We start from the raw sequence: 19,895 nt of genomic DNA, 5'->3' as shown, positions 1-19,895 counted from the left end.
TGGGGACAAAATGTGTGAGTGATGATTAAAACTCCCCACAATTTTATGTAAGAATCTGTTTCAACATATTTTTTTCTTATTCGGGTTAAATTAAACAAGGTAACTTTGACCTCATGTGTTTTAGGGGCCCAGAGGAAAGCCTGGAGAGTCTGGTCCTGCAGGTCCGACCGGTCCTGAAGGTCCCAGAGGGGAGGGCGGTGTCATGGGCCTCCCAGGACCCAAGGGAGACATGGGTCCAGCAGGATCACCTGTAATTACCACCTGCATTAACCACACATCACATCATTGTCTAGGGTTTTTTGACCAAAGCCAGATGCCCACATCTGTCATTATCTATGGGAAAGGCCTTGGTTTTTTTCATCTGTCCTTTTATTATCTAATTAGAGACTCACTAGCTTGGAAGAGACCCCAGAATGACACAGAGTGTAACTTTTAAGTCACTGTGGCGGGATTCCAAATGTGCCTCCACATGTGCCTATGCTACTTGCAACCTGCTGTTACATTGAGAGCTGTTAGTTTTATATATGCGTATGTTTTTATTTATTTATTTATCAATAATAGGTCAGGCAACATTGCATCCCTGAATGAAGCATTTCCATACAACTATAAGTGCTACGTGTTTGGTCAATTTATTTTACTTGTTTTTATATTTTAAATGAAAAAATGCAAAGCAGTCAATTAGGGAATACCTTTGTTTTAAACTTGCACCATGTGGTTCATAAAATTAAACTAGAGCATTTCTGGAAAAGTTTTGAGTGTGTCTGCTGCACATCAATCAATTCCCAGATTCTGGGTATTTGAAAATGTGAGGGAGTACTACATGGTAGCCAGACACCCAAAGTAATGGTAGCTTTAATCCAGAAGTACCTGAAGCAGTGCTGGTGACAGTTTTTGTGGAATTTACAGTCCCACTACCACCTGATGGAATGGTATTGGTGTTGATATGACCATATCAACAGCAATCCTCAGCAGTAGCTGAATCATTCACACACATGCACCCCACCCACACACATACAGTGCATCCGGAAAGTATTCACATCGCTTCACTTTTTCCACATTTTGTTATGTCACAGCCTTATTTCAAAATGGATTAAATTCATTTTTTACCTTAATTCTACACACAATACCCCATAATAACAAAGTGAAAAAAACTTTGCTTAAAATTTTTGCAAATATATAAAAAATAAAAAACAAAAAAAATTAAATGGACATAAGTATTCACAGCCTTTGCTCAATACTTTGTTGAAGCACCTTTGGCAGCAATTACAGCCTCAAGTCTTTTTGAGTATGATGCTACAAACTTGGCACACCTATTTTTGGGCAGTTTCTCCCATTCTTCTTTGCAGAACGTCTGAAGCTCCATCAGGTTGGACAGGGAGCGTCAGTGCACGGCCATTTTCACATCTCTCCAGAGATGTTCGGGTTCAAGTCTGGGCTCTGGCTGGGCCAGAGGACATACCCAGGGTAGTCCCGAAGCCACTCCTTTGTTGGCTGTGTGCTTGGGGTCATTGTCCTGTTGGAAGATATTTATATATTTTAAATGAAAAAATGCAAAGCAGTCAATTAGGGAATACTTTTGTATTAAACTTGCACCATGTGGTTCATAAAATTAAACTAGAGCATTTCTGGAAAAGTTTTGAGTGTGTCTGCTGCACATCAATCAATTCCCAGATTCTGGGTATTTAAAAATGTGAGGGAGTACTACATGGTAGCCAGACACCCAAAGTAATGGTAGCTTTAATCCGGAAGTACCTGAAGCAGTGCTGGTGACAGTTTTTGTGGAATTTACAGTCCCACTACCACCTGATGCAATGGTATTGGTGTTGATATGACCATATCAACAGCAATCCTCAGCAGTAGCTGAATCATTCACACACATGCACCCCACCCACACACATACAGTGCATCCGGAAAGTATTCGCATCGCTTCACTTTTTTTGGCTGTGTGCTTGGGGTCGTTGTCCTGTTGGAAGATGAACTTTCACCCCAGTCTCTGTACATTGCTGCATTCATCTTTCCCTCGACCCTGACTAGTCTCCCAGTTCCTGCTGCCGAAAAACATCCCCACAGCATGATGCTGCCACCACCATGCTTCACTGTAGAGATGGTACTGGCCAGGTGATGAGCGGTGCCTGGTTTCCTCCAGACATGACGCTTGGCATTCAGGCCAAAGAGTTCAATCTTTGTTTCATCAGACCAGAGAACTTTGTTTCTCGTGATCTGAGAGTCCTTCAGGTGCCTTTTGGCAAACTCCAGGAGGTCTGTCATGTGCGTTTTACTGAGGAGTGGCTTCCGTCTGGCCACTCTATCATACAGGCCTGATTGGTGGAGTGGAGAGCAACACTGGAGCACTGTCAGAGTGACCATAGGGTTCTTGGTCACCTAAAGCCCTTCTGCCCTGATCGCTCAGATTGGCCGGGCGGCCAGCTCTAGGAAGAGTCCTGGTAGTTCCAAACTTCTTCCATTTACGGATGATGGAGGCCACTGTGCTCATTGGGACCTTCAATGCTGCAGAAATTTTTCTGTACCCTTCCCCAGATCTGTGCCTCGATACAATCCTGTTTTGAAGGTCTATAGACAATTCCTTGGACTTCATGGCTTGTTTTGTGCTCTGACATGCTCTGTCAACTATGGGACCTAATATAGACAGATATGTGCCTTTCCAAATCATGTCCAATCAACTGAATGTACCACAGGTGGACTCCAATCAAGTTGTAGAAATATCTGAAGGATGGTCAGTGGAAACAGGATGCATCTGAGCTCAATTTTGAATGTCGTGGCAAAGGCTGTGAATACTTATGTACATGTGATTTTTTTTGTTTTTTATTTTTAATATATTTGCAAAAATTTCAGGCAAACTTTTTTCACTTTGTCATTATGGGGTATTGTGTGTAGAATTTTGAGGTAAAAATGAATTTAATCCATTTTGGAATAAGGCTGTAACATAATAAAATGTGGAAAAAGTGAAGTGCTGTGAATACTTTCCAGATGCACTGTACGCACACACACAGTACCAATTTAGCCCAAAAAGTCTCCAGTCTTGTGACTCGTTTAAAGTTCCAACCATGTTTCTGCATTAAAGTATCAAAGATCTCAACAGTAATTTGAATTATAGTGTTTGCTTTCAGCAGCGCAACCAGACAAAGTACACAGCTCAGTTACTTGAGTCAAAGTAATTGTAAGTAAAGTAACTAGATCTTCCTGGTCATATATTACTCCAATACAAGTGAAAGTTGTTCAGTCAAATTTTTACCCGAGTTAAATATTTATATATATATATATATATATATATATATATATATATATACATATTTACACAACCTAATGACTCTGAAACAACATACTGAATGACTGACTTACTTGTAAAACCTGCAGAATAAAAAGCTTTTAGAATGTGATACAAAGACTGCAACCTACTGAATGACTGACTTACTTAACCTGCAGAATAAAAAGCTACAAAGCCTGCAGACATTTTTTTTTTTTAATCGCCCCACTCCCCACAAAACAGCATGGCAGTGATCACATTTGGTGATGGTAAACACAGCAAACATTTGAATTGAAAGGAATCTTTCTTTATTCAAACATGGACTTAAGATGTGGCCATGGTGCTCTAGAGAAGAATCCTCTCCCTCATCTTTATCTAACTTAGCATTGTTAGGATACTGACAGGTTCAAACTGATCTGTTCAATGCAGCAACACAACATGACTGCCATTGCAGGAGTTGGCTGTAATTGTTTTTTTCTCCTGTGATGACCACAGTGTATGGTCTGTCACAATTTAGAAGATAAAAGAATTCCATAGCTCTGCTTCAAAGCAATGAGCATATCATTTTAATGCTCGTGACTATTCAGCTGAATGCTCAGTTTTCTGTTGTAAGAAATGTCCTGAGTGGCCCATCCATATTGTCCCATCATGTACTTGGATTGTGCATTCCCTAAGTGAGACTGTATTGATATATATTAGCATGTTTTATGGACTTTTTCCTTGCTGTTCTAGCAGGAATGTGCGTCAGTGATGGAAGAACCAGTCAAATTGTTTTGCAACTAATTAAATTACTAATTGCTGTGACAGGAAGGGGCTGGGTAAAGTGTGGTGCCTGGATGCTGTTCTCTACATGTGGAAAACCATAAACTGTACAAAAATGTCAACTTGGGCTCAAAAGCTTTTTTTGATTTTAACATGAAGTAGAATACATTTTGTATTCACCCCATGTGTTGTGTGAAAAAAAGTTGTGTTCCTTAATTTTTATTCACTTAATAGTTTGTCTGATGATTGATTTATTGTCAATGCTTTATCGTTCTGTGTTTTTGTGCCTTTGTTTCCTATTGTAGGGTCCTAAAGGCGAAGCTGGAGGAGCCACATCGGAAATGGTAAGGGTTAGTCACTAACCCACCGGTGTATTGGCTCGATAGATATTAGATCACAACATGTTTGAGCAATATTTTCTGAATTAAAATTCATTGTTTGTGTTTGTACGTGTTTGTATTTAGATTTATGGTCCTCCAGGGCCACCAGGACCTCCAGGACCAGTTGGCCCAGCAGTGAGTCAAATATGCCATCACAACTAAACTGGACCATGAGTGTGCAGGGCCTAAATTAATGCAACAAAATTTGAGGTTTACACCACCTGAAATTTACATTTAAGCAATATACAGACAGGCAAAAACAAGCGCTAACAATTCAGATAGAATGCAGGAAGAATTTTCTTTAGAAGTATTTGGTAGAATTAAATGTATTCTTTTCTATAGATACTACCCTACTACTACCTGAGGTCCACTATAAGGCTCCTTGAGTCATTGTTCATTGATATCTAAAACTTATGATTTGCTCCATTTTATTTTATAACCTCAAAAATTCTGAATGCCTTAATAATTTAGCAGATATAGATAATGATTACAATTGAGTAAAAAAAATTAAATAAAAATTGGATAAAATGAACACGGAAAAAGCACATGCAGTCCTTCATTAGCAGAAGTCCCACTATTAAGGTGGCATTATCTCTTGACATTACTCAGCTTCACCGGTGGTATGCAGTGGCAACAACTGGAAAACAGTATAAATTGTGTCAGTAATCCCACTGTTTTTGTTTCATCAAGGGATCTCAGGGACCTTCAGGGCCTAAGGTGAGTCATTATTTCTATAAAATAATATCCACTAGCTCCTCATTTTATTGAATCTTGATCCAGTTATATGTTGTCTGCATCAAAGCCATTCAATGCATTTAAGTGTGGGATGTTGTCTTACCCTGTCTCTCAGGGAGAGCCAGGCATGGGCATCAGAGGAGAAAAGGGAGCAACAGGTCAGAAGGGCGACAAGGGAGAGAGAGGCCATCTTGGACTCCCTGTAAGTTCACAAATTTCAGAAATCTTTGTTTTTCTTTGGGTTCAATTTGTGTTTTCTCTTTTTGTGAAGTTTTTTTTTTAATGATTATTTTAGAAATGTATCACATGTTAGCATTGTACAGTATCAGCCTTATTCACATTGTTTGGGCTGTTTTACTCTTGGGGGCTTTTAATATTATTTTTAATACTTTTATAAAATAGTGTCACTCTAATCTTTCTTCTTGGTTTATACTCACATCCAAAAATGATTTATCTACTCTATTCACTCGTCAGTTACAAGGTTTTACCATGTAGCTTCTATGACCATGTGTTCACAAGTGTTGAAATACTGCCTACACATGAAAATAATAATTCAGTAGTGTAATATAGCCTCTAATAGTAGGTCAGTCACTTGTCTGAATTATGAATTACCTACTTTTACTTTTGTAAAAGTACATGGTGTTAACATTTGCAGTGCATGACTTTTACTTGTAGTTTTTTATTACAATACTATTATACTATATATATATATATATATATATATATATATATATATATACACACACACACACACACATACATACTACCATATTGCAATACTGCAACTGTCAGGATCTAAATACTTCTTCCAGTGCTGATCAACACCTTCCTCCTCCTTATAACATTGTTATCTCACATTATGTTTGTCTCACTGTTTCCCTCTGGAAATGTCTGTTATCTGTGTAATCATTGTCATAGGGTTTATATTTGTGTGCTTTGTATTTGTGGTTGTGTGAGTCATATGTTCCCAGATTTTGGTGTCGTTTTAACAGGCCACTTCAGTCAAATCAATACAACAACCATTCTGATGCACCAAATAATCACTAGAGCACAGATCTGGACTCATCTGCTGCTGAAAATAGTTCCCAATAAATGCAGTCTAATGGAGATTGACCAGCTGTTTAAGGAGATTATAGATCATATTTTAGAGGAATTAAACTATATATTTGTCAGCTGTTTTAAAAAAAGTGACATCTACAGTAGGTAGCAATAGGCTTAGGGTCAGAGTCACAGACAGGGTAGTGAAATTGTTGGATTTGGTCTTATCATAGGATTTGTTGACAGAAGACTACAGCTTATCCTCTTATCCTGTTTAAAAAGCAGGGAGAGGCTAACAAGATGGCAGAATAATATGGACATATGTCTGTGAAGAAAGTCATCCAGGTCATGGTCATTCAAGAAAAGTTGAATCAAGGGCAATTGGACTTGGCTGTAGATACTTAAAGATGTTTCACCTTTCATTTTGGATGACTGTCTACATCTACAGTCATGATGTTACATCATGACGATGAACTATGAGCAACAACATGGTCATAGATTTGATATCATCCACTGTGACCAGCAAAAGAAGTTACAACCAGCAAAAGAAGTTACTCACTATTACTGTCACTTACTTTACCTCCACTACTTCCACCACCCTTTGTTTGTCATCATCTGAATGTTTTTTTGAAGTCACTTGAGTCACAGCTTCACTCACCCCCCCCCACCTCCCCATCCCAAACCCATTATCCCACCTCCTCCCACCCTATCCCCCATCATCTCTGCTCTAACTGTGTACAACACTATACAGGGGGCTCATGGGTTAGACGGCAGACCAGGTCCAGTGGTGAGTGGCGCAAGTCCTGTTCCAGTCCCCTCACCCTTCTCCTCTTCCTCCTCCACCCCTCTGCTACAGCTTGCTTGATGTCTGCAAAGTCTGCTTGTCATGTCCACTTCCTTTGCTGCTTCCCATGCTTGTCCTGTCTCTTTTCCTTCATAAAGTAAGTCTGTTATGACAGAACAGTTTCAGGGTTGGGTTCTGAGGATGCACTGTCATGAAGACAGACTCACTGAATAAAACAGAAAAATAAGCCAGAAACATCCATACAGAAATGCCAAAGATATGTTTGAGGTAATGTAGAAACAGTTGATTACATAGAGGGCCCAGCAAAGATCAGGATTATTTTTCGATTGTAAACATCCCACCCAAAACATATCTTATTCTCCAAAATTATGATTTATGGGATCCTTGTTTGTGTTTATATAAAAAAAATGTTGTAAAATGTTTTAATGTTCCATGATAAGTATTAGTGTATAAAACTCAATACTGGTCAGGCCACACATGATGCTATGATTAATAGGCTTACATCAGGGGTCTGCAGTTTGCCCTGCCAATTTTTATCTCATCCATAAAACAGAACATAATCAAAGGCTAATTTAAAAAATTGATTAATAAAAATGCAACTGGAATTTACTTTGTTATTGTTCACATGTGTGAGGCTGTGTCCTAGTCACATATAGGGTTGTGCGATCTGGTAGAATCGCAATCCACGCTTTTAATCGCGATCTGTATTTTGTTTCCTCTTTGATTTTATGGTTTATAAGTCCTGACTGGAAGTTGTGATTTGTATCTTTCTTTTTGTTTGTCTGCTCGTCGCTATTCTTTATCAACAAGGCTGTCTTCTGTTGACAAATTGTGTCATATGCCAGTCAGACTTTTTGCTAAGTTCATGTGGAGTATTCAGTTGGACAGTGCTGTTATGTATGCTTGGCCTACCTCAAGCTGTTCTGCCTGCAGGCAGGTCTCTCATTCCACTGGCATCCTGGACGAAGCTGGTGACGATGGTTCTTGTTCTGCTCAGGTGGAGAACTGGTACATAAGGCTGCAAAGCAAAACAATGACTATCATCATCAGCTAGCATTAACATTTAACAATGCTGGCTAGCTGTTTACCAGTTACCAATGCTAGCAACTATTGAAACCATTTGAAATTAGATATCTAAATATGGCACCTTTTAATAACTAGATTAAACAAAAGTATATATATATATATATATATATATATATATATATATATATATATATATATATATACATACACATACATACACACACTCACCGGCCACTTTGTAAGGTACACCTGTTCAACTGCTCGTTAATGCAAATATCTAATCAGCCAATCACATGGCAGCAACTCAGTGCATTTAGGCATGTAAACATGGTGAAGATAACCTGCTGAAGTTCAAAGTGAGCATCAGAACAGGGAAGAAAGGTGATTTAATTTGGCTCAAATTTGCACGGGCTCATCAAAATTGGACAATAGAAGATTGGAAAAACCTTGCCTGGTCTGATAAGTCTCAATTTCTGCAGTGACATTTGGATGGTAGGGTCAGAATTTGGTGTTCCATCCTGCCTTGTATCAACGATTTAGCCTGCTGGTGGTGGTGTAATAGATAGATAGATAGATAGATACAAAGCTCATCTCAAACTGGTTTCTTGAACTTGACAATGAGTTCACCTATACTCCACAGTCACCAGATCTCAATCCAATAGAGCACCTTTGGGATGTGGTGGAATAGAAGATTCACATCATGGATGTGCAGCCAACAAATCTGCAGCAACTGCATGATGCTATCATGTCAATGTGGACCAAAATCTCTGAGGAATGTTTCCAGCACCTTTTTGAATCTATGCCAGGAAGAATTAAGTCAGTTCTGCAGGTAAAAGGGGGTCCAACCTGGTACTAGCAAGGTGTACCTAATGAAGTGGCCGATGAGTATGTGTGTGCAACAGGCACTTTACACTGACTGCAGTGCAGCCCATGGCCTGATGTGACTGTGTCTGTCACTCAATCTCAACATGGATAAAAATATAATAAACATTCTTCAGCTATTTGGACTCTGTTTGGACATTATAACTAAGTGTAGGACTGTCAGTCCAATATTGTGAAATAGAAAAAAATCATGTTATCAAATTAATCTGGCGGACCAGATATTATTGCAAGTGGGCTCAAGAGCTGCCAGTTGCTGCTCACTGGCTTACACTGTAAAAAAAAAAATTACTAAAATTTCTCAATTGTAGAGAGAGCCAGGCTTTGATTTGAAACAAGTTTGTACAAGAGACCTGCCTTTATTCCTTTAATTCCCCCAATTTGGTTGTCGAACATGTACCTGCTTTATTGTTAAATTCGGAATAATGGACATTTTACATTACCACTCACTGATTGATTACAGTTATATGTACTTTTCCATTTTTTCAATCATAGTTAAGCATCCTTCCCACATAAGGCATAACAACATAAAACATGATAATCTTCATATTGGCCTCTCTGAGCCTCTCTGAGTTTGTATGTATTATATTACTTCACTAATAGTCTTTCAAATTTTTCCAAAATCCCTTGAATATCTCTCACTGCTACCCGAAGCCAGTAAAGTGGAATGTTGCACAGTATTGCTTTGAATTTCCATCTTGTCTAATATAGACACCAAAATAATGTAAATCCTCAGTCCTCAATCCTGCCTCCACAGTTCCCTGCATCCTGATCCTATATCAGCAGCTGGCTGTATAGCTGTTATGCTAAGAATCCAAAAGGAGCATGCAGGGATGCTCATACTGCATGCTGACACATATAGTACATTTAGATAGCTGTATTGCATACAACACTGTACGTACTGGATATGCCTGAGACGCAAGGTCTTTTTCTCCAATCCTGACTGCTACTCAGACAGAGAAATGCAGCTGTTGACATTTTATTTATTTTTCCTGCTCTTTTAACAGTTTGGACAGTAGTTCAACAAGCTTGGTGTTTGATTTAATTAATTTCATTAATTTATTAATTAAGATGTAACCCTTTCCCTGCAAATTACCTAAGAAATTTGATCTATATGATATATTATTATTTTGTGACATCTATTAATGTGCACCAGACAGCTTGTTGATTTACTGATTTAACCATGATAATTTTTCAAGTGCTTTTCTGTTAGTATCTGGTGACAGGTATTTATTTTCTATTTTCTGTTTCAAAGGGTCTCATAGGACCAGCAGGTGTGCCAGGGCCAGCAGGACCAAAGGGAGACAGAGTGAGTGTCTGTTTTTCTATTTTTTTATGTTTCTGCCCAAGCAACAGCCATGGATGGAGGCATTATGTTTTTGGGTGGGCCATCCATCTGTCTGTCCATGCATCTCATTCTTGTGAACACGAGAACATTTCTTCAAATTTGGTACAAATGTTCATTTGAACTCAAGAATGAACTGATTTTGGTGGTCAAAGGTAAACTGTCAAGGTCACTGACCGCACAAAACACGTGTTTTAACTCAAGAATTCATACAATAATGAACAGCAATTAGACTGATTAATAGAGGCGTACAACCATGAGGTGGTGATTCTTTTTTTACTAAAATTTTATTCTGCAGTTGCAGTTAGCACTGTTGCCTCACAGCAAGAAAGTTCAAACCCGGGGCCTGGGGCCAAACTCTGTGTGGAGTTTGTATGTTCTCCCTGTGCGTACATGGGTTCCCTCCAAGTACTCCCATAGTCCAAAGACTGGTGACTCTAGATTGCCAGTAGGTGTGGATGTGAGTGTGGATGGTTGTTTGTCTCTACATCTCAGCCTGTGACAGACTGGCATCCTGTCTTGGGTGTACCCCGCCTCACCCAATGTCAGCTTTGATTTGCTTCAGCCTCCCCGCGAGCCTGTATGGACAAGTGGTAAAGACAATGGATGGATGAATATGTAGTTTTAAAAGAATATACACTTTGTATTTTCTTTCTCTGTCTCACTATAGGGTGAAAAGGGGGACGCAGGATTACCAGGACCAACTGGGCCTCAAGGCATCCCTGTAAGCCTGTATTGCCATTTTGTATTTCTCTTAGCTCACTGAAGGCATCATGTTTATCAAACATTTTGCCAGATGTCTGACAGAGTCTTACAATACTGATCCTGAAATGAGGCCTAAACCCCCTATCATTATATTAACAATATCATAACAATATCATAAATAGCCACATAAAGGCTTTCTAACAGAGATCAAATGTAAATCTAGTTAACACGGACTTAAATTCTATTTTGGTAATGCTGAACCTAGAAAAGTTTGACCACCAATAATTAACCCTTGTCCTTGCACTCACACAAAAAAATAAAAATAAATAAAACAAGCATATTTTCCCAAAGTGTATGTACAGCCACTGATATTATTTGTCATTTATTTTTGCAGGGTTTAGTAGGACCACAAGGACTAAAAGGGAACCGGGTAAGATATGACCTGTAATGTTTAACAATTTTTAAACAAAGCATAACCAGAGCTAAAGGACAAACATAGACGCTTAATGAGTCTTTGTTAGATATATTACATGGTATATGATATGATATATATCATAATCATATGATATATATGATATATATTACAGGGTGGTATTTGCATCCAAAGCATAATTCAGTCTCTGTCATTATTGTTCCAACTGCCTTGTGGCAGTGTTGTAATGACTTCAAACATGTTCTCAAGTAGGATGTGAAATAAAGAGCTGAATATCAATAAATATCACACATGAGAAGATAACCAGATGAGTCAGATAGTTTATTTTTATTTTTTCTATATAATAATATTGAACTATTCCTTTCATTAGCACTCAATATCTAAACTGTATTTCATCTCCAGTCTGTATTGTATCAGGCAATCTGTTTCTAAATGTCCACATACCCCTCCTCTAAGAGAATTCATGTTTCCTTCCCATTAACCCGTGACTCTTAATATTTCCACTCCCATCTTTTAAGTATTCACATTTCATAAGCCCTCTCAATACATTCAACTGGCCTCAGGTGAAAAGAAATGATATCTTTCAATGTACAGCTACTGAAACCATGAGGATATAATCGAACCCCAAATGTCCCTGTCCAGTTGAAGGTGTTGACGACAAAGCTATGGGATAGCGTTGGTGTTTTTACTCTTTGTCCTGTCTTCTTTTGTTTCCGCAGGTCCTCCTATCCCCTTTTCCTTCCCTCCACCTTGCTCTGTGGCCCGTGGCTCTGTTTATTGCCGGGTTGCCCTCTCTCCCTCTCCCAAACCTTGGCCTTGGTTAATCTTTCTGCTCTTACACCTCCTCTTTACTCTTCCTGCTCCTATGTAACAGTCCCTCTTCCTTGCAAGCTTTCATGTAGTCCCTCCAACCCCTGATCCCATACCCCATATTGGCAAGCAGTGCTCTCCCATCACTGTCAAATTGTATGCTATATTTAGATGCTAGCACACCAAAAGTTTTGCATTTTTCTGAGCTAATCTGAGCTATTCTGACATAATCTTCTTAATTTGTTAGTTGAAATTCAACACAGCAATCAGACTGAACATTTCAACATACAACCTTTTCGAAGGGTACTAATTGTTAATTTGCCATTTCTGTAGCCTTGTTATGATTTGCAAAAAAATTGAAGCTTCATAATTTCTCAAGTAGCAAAACTGCTCTGTCAAAGAATAGCACAACTGTAGTGACAGTGATTGCATGGACATACCTGATCTCCGAATGTGAGCTTCTGGTAATAGCAACACTCATTCACACTACATTTGTGACAAAAGCATTTGAGTTATTTCAGACTGTCACCTGAAACCACAAGAAAGTCTAAAATATGACATTCCAGTTGCACAGGTGATGCTAAGACAGCATTGGGAGAACATTGCAGTAGGTTATATCATACTTCAGTCCCTACACATAATGTTGTCATTTCTTCAGATGAACCCCTCCAGCCTTTATCCTTGGTGGGCAGGTATTCTCTTCATACTATGATCCAGCAGTTGTTTATTTTCATCTTGTAAACTGCATATACAGTAGGAAATGAAGTTTTATACTCCAAACTTAAAAATCTACTCAACAAATTTAACATTGCACGAATGCAAGAATATAGCGCAAACAGAGCATGCATTAATCTTTTTCAAAATGGTTTGTTGGTTTAAAACAGCTACTTTGTCAAGGTACATAGGTAGGTGTATATAAGGTATATATTTGGAGAAAGAACATGGTCAACGCTGGCTGTTGATAGGAAACCAGAAAATGAACAGCAGTATCTCATCAAAACCAACACTTTATCATTGTTATTGTTATTATCCTGTTTCCTTCATATGCTCATTTTCATATTTAATGTTTTGTTCAGCAGCTTATCTTCCATGGTAAAATGAAAATAGGAGAGCATATATAACTGCCTTTTCTCTTGGCTTTCTCATTCAATTTCAAGTCTTACAAAAGCTTCCTTTATCTATAGTAGTGGTCTTTGGGATGCTTGGATGAAACCTGCTTACCAAGGGCACTGGTTTTATACTCTCTTCCTTAACTCCCTGTACTTAACCTTCCTTTTACACAAAATTTACATTACAAATCATATTGTCTTTTAAAAATTGCAAATCACACACTATTAGTGAATAAAAATAACTTATTTTTCATATTATCTAAATTACAGATAAGGACAAAAAATACTAAGATTTGCTTCATGTGTGGCTTCATGAGGAGGACTAAATTTGTCTTTTTTTAATACGCTGTTGTTTGCAGGGAGAGAGGGGCAAGAAAGGCAACAGGGGGGCCAAAGGGGATAAGGGAGACCAAGGAGCACCTGGATTAGATGCCCCCTGTCCTTTGGTATGTCAGTAATCCAATGTATAGACAAGAGGCAAAGGGAAGGAGCACTATTTTAGAATACAACATAGAGCTTCAGCTTCTCTGAAGATTTGTATTCTTTAGTCACCTTCCTATTGGCTCTGGCCTTCAGTGGTTCTAATCAAACTCAGGAAGGGTTTGGTCCAGTTGCAGCCTGACATGTCTGTGATGGGGAGATATTGCATGTGAAACATTAAATATAGCTGATGCTTTGAATCATCAAAAAGGTTTCATTAGAGCAAAGGAAATGCTGCAATGTATATTTGAAAATAAATTTATCTGGGAGAAACATGTCTTGAATGGACCAGAACTCTGTCTGAGGATCCTCTTTTTTCCAGGAATGAGACCGATAGGAATCAGGCAGCCTCTGCTGATGAGTATCAAATTACATAACAAAATCATTCAAGCCTAATCCGACACCCAATACTTTGTTAGGACTCTTTTGATTCAGGTTGATAGCAGATCTTTACATCAAACCCATTCTTGTAGTGTAGTTAACCTCTAATTTATTATCAAAGAAACTATTGGTCATCACATCCCACACCTGAGAGCTTTGTAAATCTTTCAAACTCATCTCAGTGAGCCCAGTTCCTGTCAGTCCGAGGTTGCCTGCATGGTAAGGAAACCTGCATCCAGTAACCCAATGGACAGAAGTGGAGATCCTCCTACTATCAAGTAGTGGAGGACAAACACTCCTCTGCAGCACATGAGCTGCAACACTGTTTTTTTAAATGGTTGATTTCACAAACAGGGTTTCCGAGGCTTTAAAGGGGAGAAAGGTGAACCAGGCTTGCCAGGCCTGGACGGGCTGGATGCCCCTTGCCCTGTGGTATGGTGCTCTTTCTTTCCCTTCACTTTTCCTAGCATGCCTCTATCTCTAACCACGCCCCTGCCTATGGGCGCTCAGATGTTGCACTGTAGATACAAAAACATGCATGTCTGCATGGAAGGTCAAACATACTTATTGTAGTTGATTTGTGTAATAAGTCAGAATTTTTCCAACTGACCTCCAGTAGAACTAACGTGAACAAGCATTTCCCCCTGAGAACAAATACTTGTTTAACTCAATCTTTCCATCACAACTAGTAAAATTTTCCATGTTAACTTCAGATGCAGATCTATGATTGTGACTAATATCATAAATTACATAATCAGAAATAACATTTATTTTCTAATAGAAAGCCTTGAAGTTGTTATATTAATTATACTCATGCTTTTTATTCATAGTCCCTAGTTTTCTGCATGGAGCACCGATTTATTCAATCCTAAAGTCAACAGTATACCACAGATGATGAAAAGCAGAGGGAACTAGATGAATTTATTTGGTCAAAGCAAGCAAGAGTCCTGGTATTAGCATGGAAGGTTATATTTTTAGACTTCCTGTGTAGGCCATTAGCATCACAAAGCCAACCCAAATGCTTTGCTTTTCACTTCTAAGTTTAGTAAAGCAACAACAAGTACATTGTCATTGTCAGAAACCATGACATTGTCATTGTCATGGTTTCTGCTTTTGTTTCCACTGTTTGCTGCCTGCTTTCGGGATGAGTTTGAGTTTGAGGTACTATCGGGAGCTGTTAGCACAGATGTGGGTAGTGATTTCTTTAAACTGCTGTTCATAGCACTGGCAGTTTCGGGGGCTAGTGAATTATGTCATTATCAAAATATTTCCCCAATCCACTTATTCGCTGAACATGCATCTGTTGTCCACAGTCAATTCTAAGAGCATCTCCAAATTCATATGAGAAACTGAGTTTGTGAGATGCAGCAACCCTGTCTCTTAGAAATTACATTCAAATATTACTGAATTTTTTTCCCATTTATCTTGTTGCAACAAAATAAATGGCAGGAATCAGACAATGTTTTTTTTGAATAAATGAAGCACTATATTCAAGGTTGTGGGGATGTGGTTGGGCGGGTTGGTGAGGGGTACAAAGTTTATGAATATTACACCAGAGCCCAGGGTTCACTTCCTGTCTGTAGTAAGTTAGGGAAAGATCATGATTTTTGTTAAATGTTCACCTTGTGTCTCTGTGGATTAATTCTGTATTAAATCAGACCACAATCCCCTCCCTAACCCTAACCAAACACTGCCAGTGCCCAAACATAAACACAAATTAGTGCTCTACTGGAAATTGTAGAACAAAATAGATTATTCTGGCAGAAAACAAATAGATTATTTGTACTGATATACAGTACTGATAAGTTCAGTAAAACCATTTTTGTGACTAGATAATAATAATAATAATAATAATAATAATAATAATAATAATAATAATAATAATGAGAAGAAGAAGAAGAAGAATAGAAAATGTAATCTAGTCGCATTTATGTTTCCTTCCACACACATATTTGCAACAGCAATGTTGTAAATAAGTTGTACATAAATGTAATTATAGGAGACAGTACCTGGTAGATGGTTAGATTTAGTATTGGAAAGTATAGAACCTTGTAACGGTTCATAAATCTGGTAATGGGGAAGGAATGGACAATATATTGAAGTTACAATAATTTCTGAATTTCATTGCGACAGGTATGGATATGTCTTAGAATTATAGCATATCAACATGAAACCTTGGCATAATTTATTATTCATTTCAAAGTCTATTTCTCTTTCCCAGAAGCTGTAGCTGTAATGTAACTTCAGCTTGCACTTGAACAATGGTTCTATCCTCCAGCTGTGTGCCATAAAGTAGCACTGCTGTGTCATAAAGCATTTATTCACCTGGATCTAAAAAGATCTCTAAATGATATTGTGTCATTTGTTTATTGTATTATTAGTCAAAATTATGAATTTTTTGTTTTATATACAGTATAGACAAGTTTGTGAAATCTGCTGGGTCTGGAAGTAAAGGTTTCTTTGAACAACTTCATGTTCCTTAACATATACATATACATATACATATACATATACATATACATATACATACGGTACTCTGTTTAACTGATGATAATCTGAATGATAATCTGGGAAATCAGTTTTTTTGTGGCAAATAGCTAACCCTAACCCTGATGCTATAAAGTGAGTAGCTCACTTAATGCAAACTGTCATTCAAAAACCCATATGCCTCTGCAGAATCTCTCACTGCTTTTATATTTTACCAAACTGTCAGCATGCAAACAAAACCATCCTAACCCTAAATAGTATTACAAACTCAATTGAATAAGTAAAATTTTAAATAAAACTTTTCCTCCTCAGGTTTACATAACTGTATGTTCTTGCAGCTGAAACAATATTAAATTCAATTTCAATTAAATTAAACAGTTGTATATACTGTTGTATTTAAGCACTCTGTTTGTAGTAAAAATATTAATACCAATACACAGTGCTACCAATAATAAAAACAGCAATGATAGCAGCACCTAAAAATAAAATTCAATAAAATGATAATAATAATAATAATAATAATAATAATAATAATAATGAGTGTAGCAGATCTAGATCCTGAGCTCCAGACTCCCAGAAAATGCCCAGATTTACATCAGAAATAACCATGTTTACAGCCTACATGACAACTCTGTTTAACTGATGATGGGGGGAAGTTATAATAACTCATTGAACTGAGTTAATGTTCTGCATAATTGAGGGTGTGCCACTTTGAGTTACAGGTAAGTGAGTGTATGCCCACCCAGGGGTGGAGCATGTGTGGATTTCTGCATATGCAGAAATAGAATGGGATTTTTACTTCCAGAAACCTGGATTATCCAAATTACCACTTTACTACTCTAAAAAGTAAAATGATGGTTTCAAATGTTTTTAATATACATATACATTATACAAATATGTTTGTATGTATGTGTGTATGTGTGTATACACACACATACATATATATATTTATACACATATATAATTGTGCACGCCTTGTTTAAATTGTTACTTCACACCTGCTTATTTTGTTAATCTCTGCAGTTTACAGTATTTGGTGTTTCACTCTTAATTTTTCCTTTTCCAGGGGGATGACGGCTTACCTGTACCAGGATGTTGGAATAAAGTAAGTTGGAGAGTGTGACACTTTCTTGTTTTGCTGCTCGTCACTGTAGTAGTTCTTGTACGTAAACTTCACAATGTTGTTGAACTAACATTTTTTAACCTTTTGCCTTTTGCTTTTTTTGCAGTGACAGTGGAATGGCTGATGTAATTGTACATAGAATATTTATTTTTTTTTAAAAACTTTTTCCCTATTCTGTTATACACGGGGAAAAGAATAAAAATCCTAAAATGATATGGCAAAATGTATGTACAGTTTGTTTAATAATGATAGTGTTTACATATTCAATTTTTATATCTATGCATTTTTAATATGACTGCAAAAGCAAAAAAATATATTGTTGCTAAATATGCATGATATTTGTGCATAATTTGGAGTGGATAATGCTTATTAACTTATTGCATTATGTTATTTTGTCGTCATAGACCATGCTGCAGTTGTGGGGCTGGAAAAATTATGTGTTAGCATTTAGAAAGTCTTAGTTGAACTCTCCTCCTTTTGATAAAGTCAGACATGAACAGGCAGTGCATTTACATGAGTTTCAAATTTAGTAAATGGTAAAGCAGTGATGACTCTTTGAATTCTTGGTCACATGTTCATCTTGAATGATGAACATGCACACAAAAACACCAGATTTAGGGCTGTCACAAGACTAAGAGATTTTGTTTGTTTTTTGGTAATACCTAAAAATGATGGACCAAAGATATTTTTGGTATTTAAAGGCCATACTGCTATTAAGTTTAGTATGGATGTTGTAAAAACTGATGTAATAAGTTTGCATAATGTATAACTGCAGATACTGTGTTGATACATTTTACATTTAATTTAGTAACTACTGTACATTATAGTTTTCAATTGTTATTACTATGGTGTGACAAAAGGCAGTAAAATAGATCATAAATCATAAATATAACTATGCATCAGTTAATCATACTTAGCATATTAGCTAAATAGCCAAAACAGATACTTTCTGCCAGCAAATCCTCCAATTTTGGTAAATGTTAACAATACTACCAGTAATGTTGATAGAGCAGAAGGTTTTTGCACTAGGAACTATCTATAGCTGGGAAAAGGGGTATGGATGAACTGGCACAGCAAGAGTGAATTTATACATTACTACATTACACACAAGAGCTTTTACATTATTTTACATTATGCATTCAATAGCGAAGCGAAGTGGTGTGTTATTATGGGACAGCCTTAAAATCTGTGAGGTCTGATTGTTAATGAGGAAAGTATTCCTGACAATCACAGTTTGTTGATAACATTTTGTCAACACTTGTTTAATGGAGGAGGGTGTCAATCAAGATCCTGAAAACTAAAACTGAAGGACAGCTCTATTTTTAGCTTCTTGTATATTCCTACTCGTTTCAAATCACTGTAAATAGCTTTGCCAAATTTTATGCGCAACCACTTCCTGCTAAATGACTGAGGTTCTGTGTATTGACTGTTGTGTTTGTAGACTGCTTCTAGTTTGTAGCCCATATTGGATAGAAATATTGCTGCTCACCTTTCAGGCATAGTGCTGCAATTGTCTCACCCATTTATGAAAGCTTTAACAATGGATTGTTTTTTAATCAAGAACTATAAAGCATTTTATCCACAAGCATTTGTAACTGTACTAATTAAGTTAATGTCATTAACTTTACTAAGTGACTTGGTGCTGAAGAAATTAATGGACTGACAGAGTGGACTTGATCCATTATATGATGCTGCTCTGACAAACCTTTGTTTGTGTTGTGCCTGGCCTGGATTAGACGTTGACAGCCATGAGAGACTGTGGATCCTTGACAGAAATAAGTAATAAAGTAATAAAAACTGATGTGCTTTTGATGCACAATACCTCACATTATCTCAAGACTTAGTCACCAACTGGCTGATGTTTTGCCATTAATTTGTAAATACTTAATTATTAAAATATCAATACATTTTTAATTTAAATATTTGATTTAATTAAACATTTATTTCAGAAAATATTTCAGAAATGGTTTAAACCTACTTACTAATGGAGGCAAGAGATTCCCACAATTACAGTAATTATATCAAGTAATACATACATCTGGTGTTATTGATTATTTATTTATACTGTACTGTGTATTGTGTGCAAGATACATAATTTTACAAAACAATAAAAAAAAAAATCTTTATCTGAG

General features: G+C 37.2%; 1 protein-coding gene across 1 annotated transcript in view; it reads left to right on the top strand.

Moving 5' to 3' along the window:
* The window catches only part of col13a1 (collagen, type XIII, alpha 1), a 58,745-nt gene extending 38,850 nt beyond the window's left edge, over positions 1 to 19,895 (top strand). The window contains exons 29-40 of the mRNA XM_071481498.1: positions 125 to 250; positions 4,333 to 4,371; positions 4,492 to 4,542; positions 5,098 to 5,124; positions 5,258 to 5,344; positions 6,932 to 6,967; positions 10,146 to 10,199; positions 10,906 to 10,959; positions 11,335 to 11,370; positions 13,652 to 13,738; positions 17,707 to 17,745; positions 17,870 to 19,895. Coding sequence (XP_071337599.1) covers positions 125 to 250; positions 4,333 to 4,371; positions 4,492 to 4,542; positions 5,098 to 5,124; positions 5,258 to 5,344; positions 6,932 to 6,967; positions 10,146 to 10,199; positions 10,906 to 10,959; positions 11,335 to 11,370; positions 13,652 to 13,738; positions 17,707 to 17,745; positions 17,870 to 17,872 — 639 coding nt within the window. The 3' untranslated portion in view covers positions 17,873 to 19,895. The remainder of the gene's footprint in view (positions 1 to 124; positions 251 to 4,332; positions 4,372 to 4,491; positions 4,543 to 5,097; positions 5,125 to 5,257; positions 5,345 to 6,931; positions 6,968 to 10,145; positions 10,200 to 10,905; positions 10,960 to 11,334; positions 11,371 to 13,651; positions 13,739 to 17,706; positions 17,746 to 17,869) is intronic.

The sequence above is a fragment of the Trachinotus anak genome, unplaced genomic scaffold, assembly GCF_046630095.1.
Source record: "Trachinotus anak isolate AG129_WGS33_773 ecotype Australia unplaced genomic scaffold, CSIRO_AGI_Tana_v1 ptg000007l, whole genome shotgun sequence".
Taxonomy (NCBI): Eukaryota; Metazoa; Chordata; class Actinopteri; order Carangiformes; family Carangidae; genus Trachinotus; species Trachinotus anak.
The sequence above is the reverse complement of the archived record's forward strand: the minus strand, read 5'-3'. Positions and strand labels throughout refer to the sequence as shown.